Source organism: Microtus oregoni, unplaced genomic scaffold, assembly GCF_018167655.1.
Source record: "Microtus oregoni isolate MIOR12 unplaced genomic scaffold, Mior012 000011F_ref0000422, whole genome shotgun sequence".
Taxonomy (NCBI): domain Eukaryota; kingdom Metazoa; phylum Chordata; class Mammalia; order Rodentia; family Cricetidae; genus Microtus; species Microtus oregoni.
Genome location: NW_024543070.1, coordinates 11,309,310 through 11,324,696, shown reverse-complemented (window position 1 = coordinate 11,324,696; position 15,387 = coordinate 11,309,310). Strand labels below are relative to the sequence as shown.

The 15,387-nt window shown below is 41.5% G+C and overlaps 1 protein-coding gene across 1 annotated transcript in view; it reads left to right on the top strand.

The window, feature by feature from the left end:
• The window catches only part of LOC121453542 (serine/threonine-protein kinase 32A), a 109,857-nt gene that overhangs the window by 73,999 nt on the left and 20,471 nt on the right, over positions 1-15,387 (top strand). The window contains exon 6 of the mRNA XM_041660409.1: positions 9,713-9,750. Within this exon, the coding sequence (XP_041516343.1) occupies positions 9,713-9,750 (38 nt within the window). The remainder of the gene's footprint in view (positions 1-9,712; positions 9,751-15,387) is intronic.

Here is a 15,387-nt window from a genome sequence, read left to right as displayed (position 1 = left end):
GTTCTGATGTCTGGTTCCCTCCTCCTGTGGCCACATCCCTCATTTGTCTGCAGTTTTAACACTGCATATTTTCATCCACTCAAAATGGGGATCTGGGTTTACATAGCCAAAGTTCTAATCCTGGCTCCACTCCACCCTTCAGTAACTATGGGACTTCGAAAACTTCCCAGTCTCTCCTGAATTCAAAATCACTATTTTTCAAGTCAAATTGATAATACTATTTTCCATCAGGTATTCGGTGGAGCAGTGGAAGAAGTAATCGAAATAATATGAGTAAAACACTTTGCATGGTTTTCCGGCAAATGATACATAATTGATACAGACATTTCATTAAAACCTTGTATGCTTTATAGGACAGTAAAACAAAACAGCTTAGGGCATGGACCAGCTGGTTTTATTCTGTGACTTGTTTCCTAAACAAGGCATGTGCTTGACATACAAATCCTGCCATCCCCAGACTTTTCGGAGTCGTGGTCTGCTCTGCAAAGATACAGATGTTCTTCTAGCTTTGTCTTATTTTTAATTCTCTTGGCATCTGGAGAGTTAATTTGCTTCATTTTCAAATGACAAGTTTATTTTTCCTCTTGCTGGAGAGGGTACATTTGGTTCTGGAGTTGAAATATAGGAGACTACTTTTTTTTTTCTAATTGAATACTCCTCTTCACCACCTAATTTTTAAAAGATATTTTCTACTGGTTTCTCTATTATTAATAGACCTGGTTCCCTTTGGTTCCCCATTACTTCTAGATGCAGTACCTTCCCCAGGCTGGAGCATATTTACAGTCCACTGTGTTCTCAGCGGCTGTGGGAGTTGGCCCGGGTTCCTGTTGTTCTATTAACTGATGCATGTGTGTTTCCACCAGAGAGGATCTGAATCAAAGGGGCTAGTGGTTGACTTAAGCTAAGCCCTAAAGGAGAATCTTCCTTGGGCAAACATCATTTCCAGAGACTGTAATTTTTTAAACTCTCATTACTAGGATTATTGTATATGGACATACTTTCTCAAGCTGGGGTGTCTGTACTTCCCACTTTTGGGAACCTGTGTCTTCAAGATGAATGCATCTCATCTTCCCAAAGAAAAGATTTTTCTCTATAATAAATAGAAAACTTTTGAAAAAATGAAATAAGACTTGGGTGTATATATTGGTCTGTTTTTCATTGCTAAACCAAAATATTTGTTGCTGGGTACTTATAAAAGAAATGGGATTCATTTATCTTGTACTTGTGGTGACTGAACGTCCAAACACCATAGCACCGTGAGGCCCCTGCAGCTGCACAGATATCTTGTGGCAGGCGGCACCACCAAGGCAGGAATACATGGAGTGGGAGAGATCCATGGTGACACAGGAAGCTTCAGTAACAGCTCAGCAGAGCCAGCTTTCCACTGGGCTCTGCCTTTTCAATAGCAGCATATCTTAAACTGCATTCACACATCTGATCTTTAGCAATGCATCATAAAGTAGAATATGTGTATGACTTATGAATGTACAGTAGGAAAATATGAGCAAAAATACACTTGCTGTAGGCCAACCTGAGCTGAACTGATCAGCCTCTGAGGGTATAAAACTCCCCCTCTCTTTTCTTAGGAGAAGCAAGAAATGAAGATCTTGATGTAAATCAGATTTACTACTTTGTGGTGGTGGTTCAAGTTCTGTCAGGTCTTGTCTGGTCATCTTGGATGAGCAATGTCACTCTCTCAGCTACCCCCTTTTCTCCTGTCTATGCAGGACTTCTAGAGCACAGAGCTCTTCTGAGACACTAAAGATACTGTTATCAGATGTTTGTTACTATACCATGGCATAGGCAGTAATGACCTCAACCAGATGCAGTGTCGTTGCTTAGAAGGTAGGACAGGTCCAGAAAGTGTTGGGGATTGTCTCCAAGCATCCCTTCTGTGTTCCTATCAGGAACTGATAATCAATCATGACCCTCATTCCCTTTGTCCATGGAAGCCTTCCTCATCAACATAGACAGAAACTCCCAATTCACTTGTCTTTAGGGAACGTAGCTATCATCTTAAAATAGCTAAGCTACTCATTGAGGAAAAGGCATGCCATTTACAAACAGGGTGATTGTGAAAATATTAGTAGATTATTGATTGACGATCAACTTTGCTTTGCTGATTTATTTTGGAAATAGATTGGGAATACAAACCAACTGTCAGGGGTTCTTTCAGAACAAGACGTGGGTGAATCACAAAAGATCGGGCCTCAAAGACATTGGAGGTCAGGCCGGCCTCTCCACTGTATTCTGCACTGAAACATAGCTTTTAGCCAGGCTCTTTCAAGTCTTAGTGACAGCTGGGTCTCAGCCTAAGGTTTCAGCATGGTTCATGCCAACATTGGAAATGTGGGATTGTGAAGAGGTTCTTGTCCATTTCTTGATTTAACGTTTCTGTTAATTCCCCGAACAGTCGCCACTGAAGTTTAATCTGTTTTCTACTGAGTGTGCTTCAGCATCTGCTCCCTCCCGCTCTTCTCCCACTCTACCGAAGAAACATATCTTTCTTAGGTGAAGATAGCTCAGGTGGTGGGGAGCTGGAGACGCAGAGGTCCTGGAATAGGTGTCTAACGATGTCACTTTTGTGTGCTAAGAGGGTATATAAGCTCAATTGTCAGAAACAATTGGTCAGAAATCCACAGGCTATAGAAGCCCTGTGAGAGGGGGAAGTTGTTGAGCAGAGGAGATGAGTGACACAATGGGAAAAGAGACACTAAAGGTTAAAGGCATGCAAGATGACATTTTCATAGACACCTAAAACTCCTACCCTCATAGTCTTATCATGATAATGAATAGTGCCTGCTTTCTTACTATATAATGGATGTGTTTGCTGGAATGAAAATTAGAAAGCATTTTTAACCTAAAAGTCATTTGTACCTAAGAGGAATATCAAAAAATGTACACCACATTTACTAAACATTGGAAATATTCTCTGTGGTACTGAGAGCTCACAGTCCCTTTATCTGATCTTCTGCTAGTGGTTTCTGTACTTAATCCTCCTCGGAGCCAACAGCAAGAGATGCTGGAGGTGAGCAGATGCAGCAGACAGCTGTTAAGATGAAGTTTAAGTACAGGCACTTGCCAGGCAGTGGCTCTACCTTTATTCCTTACCGAAGCTCCATTATGGAGATTAGACCATGTGCACAGATGATAAAGCAGCAGATACTGAGATAGCTTAAATTACAGGATCAAGACTACATGAGAAGCAAGGAAGAGAGCTGGGATTGTAAGCAAAGCTTATGAGGTGTAATCTTAGAGCACAGTGCCTGGACTGAGACACAATCTGATCTAGAAAACTCTACTCTGCTTCCTGTTTCAAATTAGGTTTTGTTTATAATTTCTTCTCCCATCCTCCCACCCCATTCTTTTAATATACGTCTAGTTGGGGACCAGTAGTCCTTGTGTGATACTCTAAATCTTATGTATTGTACACACACACAGAGAGAGAGAGAGAGAGAGAGAGAGAGAGAGAGAGAGAGAGAGAGAGAATTTTTTCCTCTCAGGAACTTGGGGATGAAGAAAAAGAAGAAAAGAATTTGGGGATGACCCAGCTTGAGAGTGTGCGATACAACAACAAAACCAAAACCAAACAAACCCGTTGCTTAGTCAGAAATTGTGGGGTGCTAGGGGAACGTTGATTTGGGTTTGGATACAATGAGTTCCTTGTTCCCGACTGTCACACACCCCATGTGGGATTGCAGAGTGAGCAACTTGACTCCCGAGTAGGTGCAGCGAAGGGATGTAATTAGTCTATTAAACTCCACTAAATGTCTTGTAAAGTCACTCAAGTGACAATGGCAGATATATCAGTTGCACTTGGACCCCGCCACAGGGAGCATTGGGTTTCTTCCCCGGCTATTTATAGTCCTTGAAGGTAGAAACAACAGACTCAGTGAGACGCAGCTTTGTTGGTCTGTCATCAGACCAAAATGCAGCAGAAAAGTACCATAGACCATGTGTGTTCCTAGACTTGTACTTGGCCACTCTCCAAATTCAAAGCCCCCATCTAAAGTCATATGCTCTCACTGCATGGAGCTCAGCCTGTCATTCCTCATTCTGATGCACGCTCACTTACTAAAAGGGTCAGGTTTGCAGCTGACGGACAGCGAATGCGGTGTAACCAGCATCAAAGACCTACCAGGAGGCTTCTGTGTTTCTGTTTTGTGTTACAAAGTTTAGTACCAGGACTCAAGCATAATTTTTATGATGAACATTTACTAAGACACTTTACTCTCTTCTGGGCACTTTTATGAGTCCCAGTCACTACAGCATTAAACAAGAAGTTCTTTCCTCATAGAACTTTAATCTTTATGGAAGAGAAAGAATTAATGAGCAGATTAACAATGAAACAACTGGTGGTGATGGTATTTTACTAATAATAGGACAGGTCTTTTTAAAATTTTTATTGCGCTATACATTTTTCTCTGCTCTCCTCCCTGCCTCTCCCCTCCCCTTCAGCCCTCTCCCAAGGTCCCCATGTTCCCAATTTACTCAGGAGATCTTGAATAGGACAAGTCTTAACTTTAGGATGGAGTGGAAGGAAGCACCATGCTCTCCAGCCATGGAAGTAGGCAGGGATCATGACTGTGAGCATAAGGGACTATCTGGGAAATGGGGATAAGGAGGCTAGGAAGCTGGAGAAAACAAGGTGTGCGATAGAGTCTGACCTGTGCCAGCATACTACTGGGTATACATGGCAGCAGAAATGGTGTCACTCTTGTTCCCTATGGGGTGGAACCCAGTGAGAGCTCAAGCAGGGAAGGCACATGGAGTGCAGTACTCCTTGCCAGATGCTAGGAAGATAATGGATGCTCAGGAGAAGATGGGGAAGCAAGAGAAAGGTACCACTGCAGTAGCTTTTGCAGCAGCAGATATGAATTCTGTTACTAATTCATCTATTGATGTTTAAGTTGTATAAGATATGAAACTGGATCATTTTAAGTGACAAAATATAGTGAATACTTGAGCATGGTTGAAACCATAGCCACCTCACATCCTCAGAGCTTTCCTGTTGACCTGCATTGGAGCTCTGTACCTTTAAATGATAATGTTCTATGTCTACCCTAGTCCACAGGAACCCCTTTCATGACCTCTATTTATGGCTGCTCTACGTACCACTCATAACCCGAGTCATACAATAATGGCTCCTTCGGGTCTGACTTGTTTCACTCAACACTGTCTTCCAGACATTAATATGTTCATTAAGGCTGTAGCATTTATATGAATTCTATTCTTTTCAAGGGAACAGTACTCCATTGTAAGTATAATTGTATATATATTTTGTCCTTTTCATATGTCAATGGACACCCAGGTTGCTTTTGCCTTTTAGCTGCTGTGAATAACACTGCTTTGGGCATAGGCCTATATATCTCTATGCAAATTCCCATTCAAACCTCTGGGCTAATAACACCTAAGAAATGAAGTTGCTGTATCATGTGGTATTTTCATACTTCATATTCTGGGAGGTCTCCATGCTATTTCCAGTAATTTTATTTTAAAGGTAGATTTATCAAGAGTTGCCAAGAAATTGATGTTAGGACTTCAAAAAGGAAACTCTAGAGTTCAAGATTTTCACTTTTAAAATGGGAGCACTATGGGGCCAGATCCTGGGCCAAGGAATTCTGGGATCATTTTGGTGCTGTGTTAATGAGGGTTATGGATAGACGGAAAGGCTCTGTTCAAAGAACTTTGTAGTTTTCGTGTTTCTTGAACAGATGACACCATCAGACAAGCAATTTTATGTACTTTCTATAATTCCAGGGTGAGGACCAGAAATGTGCTACATATGCATTATCATTTGGCATGTAAATACTATTTAAAATCATAAGCCTAAATGCAGTCATTTAGTGGAATGCAGTCCTGCATAGGCTTAGATCTTCATAGAGCCCAATATCTAGAGATTTGACCAAGTAGGTGCTAGCAAAGGAGACTGAGTAGGGATTTCTGTGGTGGAAGAAACCCAGTAAATGAGTTTTGTCTAAGCCATGAAAACAAAGTGTGTCATGAGAGAAGGGGTTATCTGCCCCTGCTACAGGACCAGGATATGAGTAGCTGTGCAATTGGATTTGGCACAGTGAGGGGAATAGAAGTGTCTGGCAAAGGTAATCTCAAGGACCCGAGGAGGAGATGGGAGTTAATTAGTGACCTGAGATAAAAGTAGAAGATGCCACTCCCAATTCCACCTGTCAGCATTCAACTCAGGAGTGTCGTCATTAAGGAACAAGTAAGATGTAGCAGTGGGCGGAAGTGGCTTCTTCGAGATTCGGTGGTAACATAGTCTCATAGAGGAGGAGGAGTTGGGGTGGAGCGCAAGGACATTTACCAAGGGAATATATGAAAGGAGAGAGGACCGGACTCCAAATCCCACAGAAGAGATGGTGTACCATAGCCAACAAGAAATCAAAAGGTAGGTAGGTACACAAGGTTCTCTGATCTCTGCAAAGTGACGACATACGGTCATCTATTGAGAGGAAGCAAGAGGTGAGGGTGTGTGGGGTTTAGGGAATGATCAAAATGTGAAGAAGTGACCTCAGAGTAGGCAAGTGCCACAGCATTGCCTGGCACACTGACACTTAGTTGAATATGAACCCTTAATATTATTTCCAACCTGTTGTGTGGAGAGCATAGCTGCCCCCTCCCTCTGTCTCTCTCTCTCTCTCTCAGAAGAACATTAATGCTGATTCTGCAGTGGCCAGACTCTCATATGTCCTCCAACAGCATTCAAGGGTCCTTTGCATCCTCAGCAGCATCCATTGCTGCTTGTTCTTGCATTCTTGATTTGCCTTCTGAATGTGGCTGGTCCTCAGAATGTCTGAGAGGTTCCTAAAAGCTCTGGATAGACACAGAGTCTGATAGCTTAGGTCTGAACTGTAGCAGAAAGTCTCCACTGCTCCAAGCTTCTGAGCGGAGCCTCGAACATACCCAGTACTGTTGACTACTATCTTAAACTACCTATAAGTGAAACAATCATCTTAGGAAAGTAGTTTCGCATTTTGATTTACATTAGGGACTGAAGTGTTTTTGAAGAAAGGAAATGGAGATTCAGAACTAGAAAACTCAACTGTTCTAACAGGAATTTTAATATAATTCTCCAAGTTTCTTTTCAGTTTCTTTCTTCTGGTACGCGAATAAATGATTTTTATCATACTGCAATTTTCCTTGTACTGACTTAGAAGTTACCTCATTATAGTGTGAAAAAAACCCTGTGTAGTTAGATTATAAGCTTATGTAACTTATTACAATGCTTAAAACTTCACAGTTTTATTAGATTTCCTCATATTCTTTCGTTGATTTTGTGGCAAGCACCTCTACCATTTCATACTTTTCTGGTTTGGTTGCCTGTGTATCTTTCTCATCCTCCCCACCCCTGAGGGAACAAGGTCTCATTTATCTCCTCATTATCTGACTTACCTAAGTGGATAAATACTGCGAGGGGAAATAGAAGATTGAAGGAAGAAAGCATAATCAAACAACTATTCATCTCTCTGATTTCTCTGTATTACTCTCTGAATTTCAAGATAGATTCTGGGAAACCTAGTGGAGAAAAAAGATGAGAAAGTAAAAAAAAAAATCAACCAAGATACTCAAGTATCTCATAGTAAATTCACAAAATGTGAAATCTGTGCTGATTCATCTCTGTCATGAGGCCCCATAAATACAGGCGAAGAGATATTGATATTGGCCTTGACATACTCAACTTTTTCCTGCCTGAACCTTTTGCTTTCCTGGAAAGCAGTGATGTCAACTAGATACAATTTGAAAATGACAGAAAGAGCCCTATGTCTGCTTTACCTACAGCTTCCTGGTACAGCGAGTTTCGGTGTTGTATAATAGCACTTGGACTGTACTGTTGTGTTGAAGGGAGGGCACTGGGTAATGTCCCATCGTCTGTCTCATGTGGCGGATCCATGGCTTCTCCCTAACTCTGCCCTTCTTTCTCCCAGCTTACAGCCTAGCTTTCCCCACCTCGTTCTGTTTTTCCCTGCCATATGCTCAAAGAAGTTCTTTATTTATTAATCAATAAAAGCAACACACAGAAGGACCTCCCACACCACTGTTGGAGCCATCTTCTCGTGTGCTAGATTTTCTCTGTGTCTCCTTTAGTGACCACCATGGACTCTGGCTCTATGTGCTGTCCACAAAATCATCCCGGCAACAAGCAGGTCAGGAGTCTAAGCATGAAGAAGAGTTGCATATAAGTGTACCACATATTACAGGGGCGTCAAAACCACATCAAAGCATTTGGTCCAGCACTGGAAAGTCATGGAAGGTTTTCTGCAGGAAGTGAAGGCTCTGAAGTTCAGGTTGCATCCGCTGTGTCTCCGAGTGGTGGTGAGAGGGTCTGATTCAGGCCAAGGAGCAACAAGTGAGCAGGCAAGGGTTTGCAAGGACTATGTTAAAGGATCCTACGGGTGCACGTGGCTGGAACACAGAAGCAGATAATGCAATCGCTTCTACAGCATGTGTGAGTTTGGGCTTATTAATTCTTTAAACAAAGGGTTTGGAGACAGGTCTGTAATATTACAAGAGTGCTTCTCCACAGAATCCTGCAATTTGAAGTCCTGTTACATTACCTTTTTCGACAGTTGTGCCCTCTGGCATAGAAAGAATCCTGCCCCAGAGAAAGGTGATCCCTCTGTGGCTCCAAAATGAACTTACCAGCCTAAGGCAGGATTCACAAGTTCATGCCACCTGAATGCTGGATGTAGCATGTACTCGCTTCTGTTTATGAGTGATATTTTTTGTAAAGCTTATTAATTTGTTAAGGAAAGATAATGTCCAGTCTTTGTCTGTCAGAAGCTAAGGTCATTTTTTTTTTATTCTGAAAACATAAAAGCTACTTGACCATCCTGATAATGTGTTCCCAAACCTATTTTAGAATTTCTTTCCTAATGGCTTTTGTGACTCGAGGAAGAAGCGTTTTAGTGGTGCATTAGGGAAAGGTAGTTAAAATCTGAACATAGAGAGTTTGGGGTTGTTGTTAACTATAGTGCCAGTGTCTGACTGAGGAGAACTGTCCAGGGTAATCATTTCCTGAGGACATTGAAATCACCGTGGCCCTCAGTCTTCTCATGTGCCCTCACAGATCTCCTTTCCGTGGCAGACAGTGGGCCTTTTCTTCCCCTGACCATCTTTTCGATTTTGTTTTCATGTCTAATAACAAAGGTATACTTTAAAGGTATACAATATGGTGCAATGACAAATATATACATAATAAAATGAATGTTGCTGTCAAGCAATTGCCATTACCTTCTCATGCAATTACCTTTTCAGCTTTGGGTTGAGCGTGTCAGAAATTGACCAACTTAGCAAATATCTACACGATGTAATGTATAGTATTTATAATTATTATGCTATACACTAACTCATAGATGATTTGTCTCCTTGACTACTCTGAGCACAGTAATTAAGCCATTAAGGGCATTAAAGCCGTGTGTAACTGAGGTTTCACAGGAAGATACTGGCTAATGTCCCATAGATTCCTGTTGACTAATATTTTCATGCTATAGCAATTAAGACTCTTGGTGAATGAGACAAGCCCAGGTTCCTAATCAACACAGGTAATGTTAACTGTCTCAGATTCTGTGATAATGGGATGAAATGCTAGTACGGTGCTTTAACCTCAAGTAGGATCTATTGAGCATTTTTGCTTTCACCATAGGACTCTGTTTTATTATGAACAACTTTATCTTTTCCTTCTTTCCTCCCCTAGGGATATGAAACCTGACAATATTTTACTGGATGAACATGGTAAGTAAATGATTTGCTTGTAATCATCTTATATGACAGGTATCCACAACACATTGATCACCTTAGCTTGATTCATTGGACATTTGTGTGTGTGTGTGTGTATATATATATGTATATATATATATATACACATGTATAATATATCAATTTCATCTGTGTGTAGGAGAGACAAGATAGGGAAATTTATAGGTATGTAAAAATCCAATAATAGATTCTTAAATAACATTGAGATATAATAGAATGAGAAAGTCATTCTTTACTTCGTTTTCTTCCAGTACTATATCTCTTCGAGAAAACTCTCTGGTTGTTCTGGTACTAGCTTTTCTTAATATCCTTTGGTGTAAGACAGAGCTAATCTGAATGTTGAGCACTTGCCAGGTAACAGTACCCACCAAGTAACTGAGATGATTTTGTTAGTGTCTCCTTTCACAGTTTGCATCTCGTGAGAGCAAATTCCATCTGAACATAAGAGATAGCAAGTCTTGTGCTCAATTTTTTCAGTAAAGAAAAATAAATGATCTTAAAGAAAACTAAAGTAGTTAAAAAAGGTATTATTGGGCCCAGATATAAAACTGGTAATGGAAGATGGCGGTGGTCCTGATGGTGACAGTGGAGATCTAAAGTCTATGCATGCTGGCTAAATACAATATTTTGCCAACAGAATGAAATAAGCGTGTTTTTTCTGAACATGTTTTAAAATTTTTACTTTATGTGTATAAGTGTTTTTCCTGCATGTATGTCTGTGCACCATGTGTGTGCACTGACAACAGAAGCCAGAAGAAGGCATAGGACCCCCCAGAACTCTAGCTGATTGCCGTGAACCACCACGTGAGTGCTGCTAATCTAACCTGGCTCCTCTGGAAGAGCAGCCAGTGTTCTTAGCCACCGAGACAGCTCCTCAGCCCCCTTCTCAACAGTTTAAAAGACTTTCTGAAATCACGGATACTACATCAGGGAGTACTGTAGGGCACACAGCTTGCCTGGTGTACATGGGAGAGTGCTGCAGGTGGGCACTGTCAGTGATAAGCGTTCCCAGGTCCTTGGCATCTCATTAAGATAATTGAAAAAGTGCACACACAAATGGCAAAGCAGTTTCAGTTAAAGACATCAGAGGATACACTGCAGATAAGCAGTGGCCTGCAGCAGCTAGAGTGTCCAAGAGCCCCAGTTATGGTTTGAGGCTTGTTTGTTTTTGCTTGTTTGTTTTGGTTTTTTGAGACAGGGTTTTTCTGTAGCTGTGGAGCCTGTCATTGCACACTAGCTCTTGTAGACCAGGCTGGCCTTGAACTCACAGAGATCCGCCTGTCTCTGACCTGAGTGCTGGGAGAGGCTTCCTCTTTATGCAGTCCAAGAAAAAATGGTTGTTGCTAGGAAGAGAGTCTTTCTGTTTTGATTGATAGGACCAAGTGATAAAAGCTCCTGTATACTATGTATTTTCCCAAAATGCACCTGATTTTAATCATATGCATGCCCAAATTTGCACAAGTATAAGATAGTAAATAGAAGATTTTACCTCAAAGCTCACTCAGAGGACACAGTTAACTTAATGCACACGAGTCCAAAACCAGTTTGAAATAGAAAACACCCTGACCAAAAGCAACTTAGGGAAGAAAGAGTTTATTCAACTCACACTTCCACATTGCTGTTCACCACTGAAGGAAGTCAGGACAGTAACTCAAACAGGGTAGGGACCTGGAGGCAGAACCTAGGACTACCAGCCCAGAAATGTCACCACTTACAATGAACTAGACCTTCCTCCCCCACTGATCACTAACTGAGAAAATGCCTTACAGCTGGGTCTCATGGCAGTATTTCCTCAACTGAGGCTCCTTCCTCCCAGATGACTCTAGCTTGCATCAAGTGGGCTCACAAAACCATTCAGTACGATGGCTTATTTCTCTTTCTCCTTCATTCCTTACTATATCTTAAAACATGTTCAAATGGAGATGGGTATTGACCATCATACAGGAGCTATAAGAGCAGCTCACATTGTTTAAAGCAGGAGGTACATGCAGATAGATTCAGGTTAGGCGTCCTGTATTACCGGGTGTGTTAACAGGAAAGTGTGTGACTCAAGCCTTATAGAGTCCCAGGTCACTCCACTGCCCTTGTTTGATTTCACAGTGGCAGTTTCACCCTGGTTTCATATTGGAAATCTTCTACAAAGTGAACCTGAATCTGTGGAGGTCCTTAGTTATTCAACTTTGATAAGCAGGATTGGCAATTAGAACTGAAACTTCAAGTCCCATCCATTCCTTATTATTTATTTACCTACTTGAATTTAAACTTGATTTCCCCAGCCCCACCTAGGCCCTGAGAGCTAAGAAACACCTTTAAGCATAGCCCCTAATCTCAAAGCGCAGTTATTATTTATTTATGGGCTGTCTGAAGGGATTTTTCCCCCCACTTCCTTCCAATGTCTTATTTCTTTACCGTTTCAGCTTTTGACATTTTGGAACATATTTCTGAATCTCAGAGATGTGAGCAAATGCTGAGACAGCATGAAGGTGACCTTCATGAAAACACCAGCTCTCCCAGTCTTGTATGAGAGGCCTGGGCCTTCCGCGCCTGCTGTAAACACACTCTGAATCTTCAGCCCTAGAGAGAAGGGCAGTCTGCACAAGCCACGCTTTTGTTATTTAGAAAAAAAGCAACTCTGTACCACCAAGCTTTCTGGAAAATATAGTTGGTTAAGCAGAATAAGGTTTTGGTCTGCACCTTACGTTTTATGACAGACAGCTCCCCTTAGACAAGAATACCTGTCACCTCCTCATTTGTACGACTCCGAGGAGACATGTCAACCTTACCAATGGGAACATTTTTCACTCCGGTTTCAATCTCGGTTCTTAGAAGATGCTTGATCATGCTTTTAGAACACACGCACCCATCGTTCTTCATTTTACTTCCTCTTCATTGTCTTCCTCCTTTTCTCATTAATTTTTCTTGGAAATGTGATGATTATTGATTAGGAAGGAAATGAGTAAATCAATTAATTTTGAAGTGTAGCCCCATAGAGAACCTACTCTTGTGAAGGACTAATTTTAGTGTTGTTTATAGTACGAGTGACAGAGCTAGGTTGCTTTAAAACCCAGTTCACTACTCACTAGCTCTCAGAATTTGGTCAAGTTGCCCAAATGTTTCTGTGCCTTTGTTTCTCAGACAACAAGGACACTTACATCTTGGGATCATGATAAATATTGACACAACAGTGACAACATATGGTACAATGTCGACCATAAAAACAAGCAAACAGAAACTGCTTAAAACCAAAGGGGAGTGTGACTTCCATGATTCTGTAGAGGCTTTCACAGCTGGATGAAGACTATGTTGATGTTCTGTGTGGCTTTGTGTAGAGCAGTATGTATATAGATCTATCTATCGGTAGAGTCTATGAAAGTCAGGCGATTACTAGTCTTCCCTGAGAATTACTGTGTTTTTCCAGATGGGATGGTACTACAGATCCTTTTTCTTGTTGAATCCTGAGCTTAAACAAGGTCATTCAAGCTTAATCTTCAAGTAACTCTGCTTGTAATGGTCTATCCTGCCTTCTTTGATTTACACAGCTGTCTGAGGTCACTGTTTTTGGCATTTTCATTCTGTTTAAAGCTTTGTGGCTTGGGATGTGGGAGCAGTCTTCCCAGCCTTCCTGAGGGACAGGTACAGTGTCTCAGGTGATGGGAAACCTCTCATGCCCCTTTCACTCTCCAGACATTGATTTAAACAAGGAACAAAAACAACAGCCACAGTCACCATATTGTATTCCCATTCCGAACTCACCTTCAGAATTGTTGCTATTAATAAAGGAAGACTTCATGAGTGAAATAGAAGCAGACAAAGTGAAAAGTCTGGGATCTATTCTGGAAATCATATCCCAGGGCTCCCTTTCTAGAGAAGATAATTGTTTGATGTCATTTTCAGTTAGATTACAAAAAAAAATCTAGGACTTAAACACTATTCTGGAACTAAAATTAGTTGCTTTTAAGTGACTACATTCCCTCGCCTGTCTCCCCAAGCTTCTAATGTTCTTCTTATGAGAACCAGCCGAACCATAAACCAATGCTTGCCCTTTGGAGAAGCAGCTGCTCTGCTTTCCCATGTTCCTCTGGGAGCTGAAGGCTCACTGGTCTCTGCCACCTCATTTTCAGTATTTCACCCCTGGCATGGAGACGTTAGCAACTGTGAAGGGCAGCTGTGTGATTTCTTTTACATGCCTCCTGCTCTGCCCAGCCTCCCAAATGAGTATTGTATCCATCCTATGACTTCTGTCTTCATTCACCTGTGCGCAGTAACAGAATGAAGCTTTGTTTTGTTCTAAGGATTCATATTGTTCATATTCCCCAGCGTGTATCAGTGTTCATGTGAGATCATATAAGATGGAGATTCTTTCCACAATTTGAATAAAGATCTCTCATGACTCAGCATTTGATGTAAAAAAATGGCTTTCATTTTGAGCACTCAAGTTTCTGCTCTCCCCAGATATCTCACTTATACTAATTCAGAGCCAATATGGCATCAGGTCTTAGATGAATCATAGCAAACCGTCCTGAAATGTATTTTCACATCCTGCCAGTTGAAGTGGCCAATCCAATTTTATCACTTTCATAGGGTCTAAAAAATTTGTGGTTTTCTTAAGTTAGTCAGAAAACAAATGTTGCATCCAGAGGAACAATAATGCCTGCCTGGCATCTCAAAGACTTTGGCAATTATAACATTATTTGTAGTTTAGCTTTTAATATCTGTAGTCACGAGAGAGGGAGGTAAAAGTTCATTCTTGAGAATGGGAAAGAACAGAGATTTCTATCTTATCATCTTCCTCCATGAAGAGCCCCAACACATGCTGAAAAACAATCAATGAAGCGTCCTATTGAAAATGTAAGACAATACCTGAGGCCCCAGGTAATGATGTCTTATCTACAGCTGGCAATAGTTGATATTACAGGAAACGGGTATCTTTTGCACATACTGTAAACACTTGCAAAATTTTAGCAGTTGTGGCTATTGCCAGCTGATGGGATATGGTACCCTAGAGAGAGGTGCTGATGAAAGGGGCCCCAGCCTGAGCGCAGTCACAGTGAGGAAGAGTATAGACAATGACGACAGTGGAAGCTGAACTCAACAGCCCTGTAGGATGAGTTGAGGTTATTAGCTATCCAAGGTGCAAACTTCCCCAGGAATCTAGATCAGGAAGCCCTTAGTCTTGTACAGGAGAATTTTACACTCAGCATTTTACAATGCCCAAGTCAGGGTCAGAGCAAAGACAATGCATCTAGTAGCTCTAAAGTCCCAAGGCTGAGAATGTTATTCCAGGAGTTGCTTGGAGCCCTGAGTTATGGAAGAAAGTATAAAATTGCCCCGTTCTTAAGAAAAGTCCTGATTTCTCCCATCTGCATCACAGAGAATCCCCACCCCCAACTCAGCCTTGGAAGTCACTCCCACATCACAGGAGAGAGCCTGACAGGGTAAACTCAGCATGGAAGCACCCGCGGGAACTGAGGCATAGCATTGCCTATGGTGCTGGGAGTTGTTATAACGCCGCTGGAGCTCCCATGAGTCCTCAAAATATTTCCTCTGCATCCTGGCAGAGGAAGATGTCTGAGTGAATCAAAAAACTACGTGTTTCAAGTTGCTTAGTCCTTT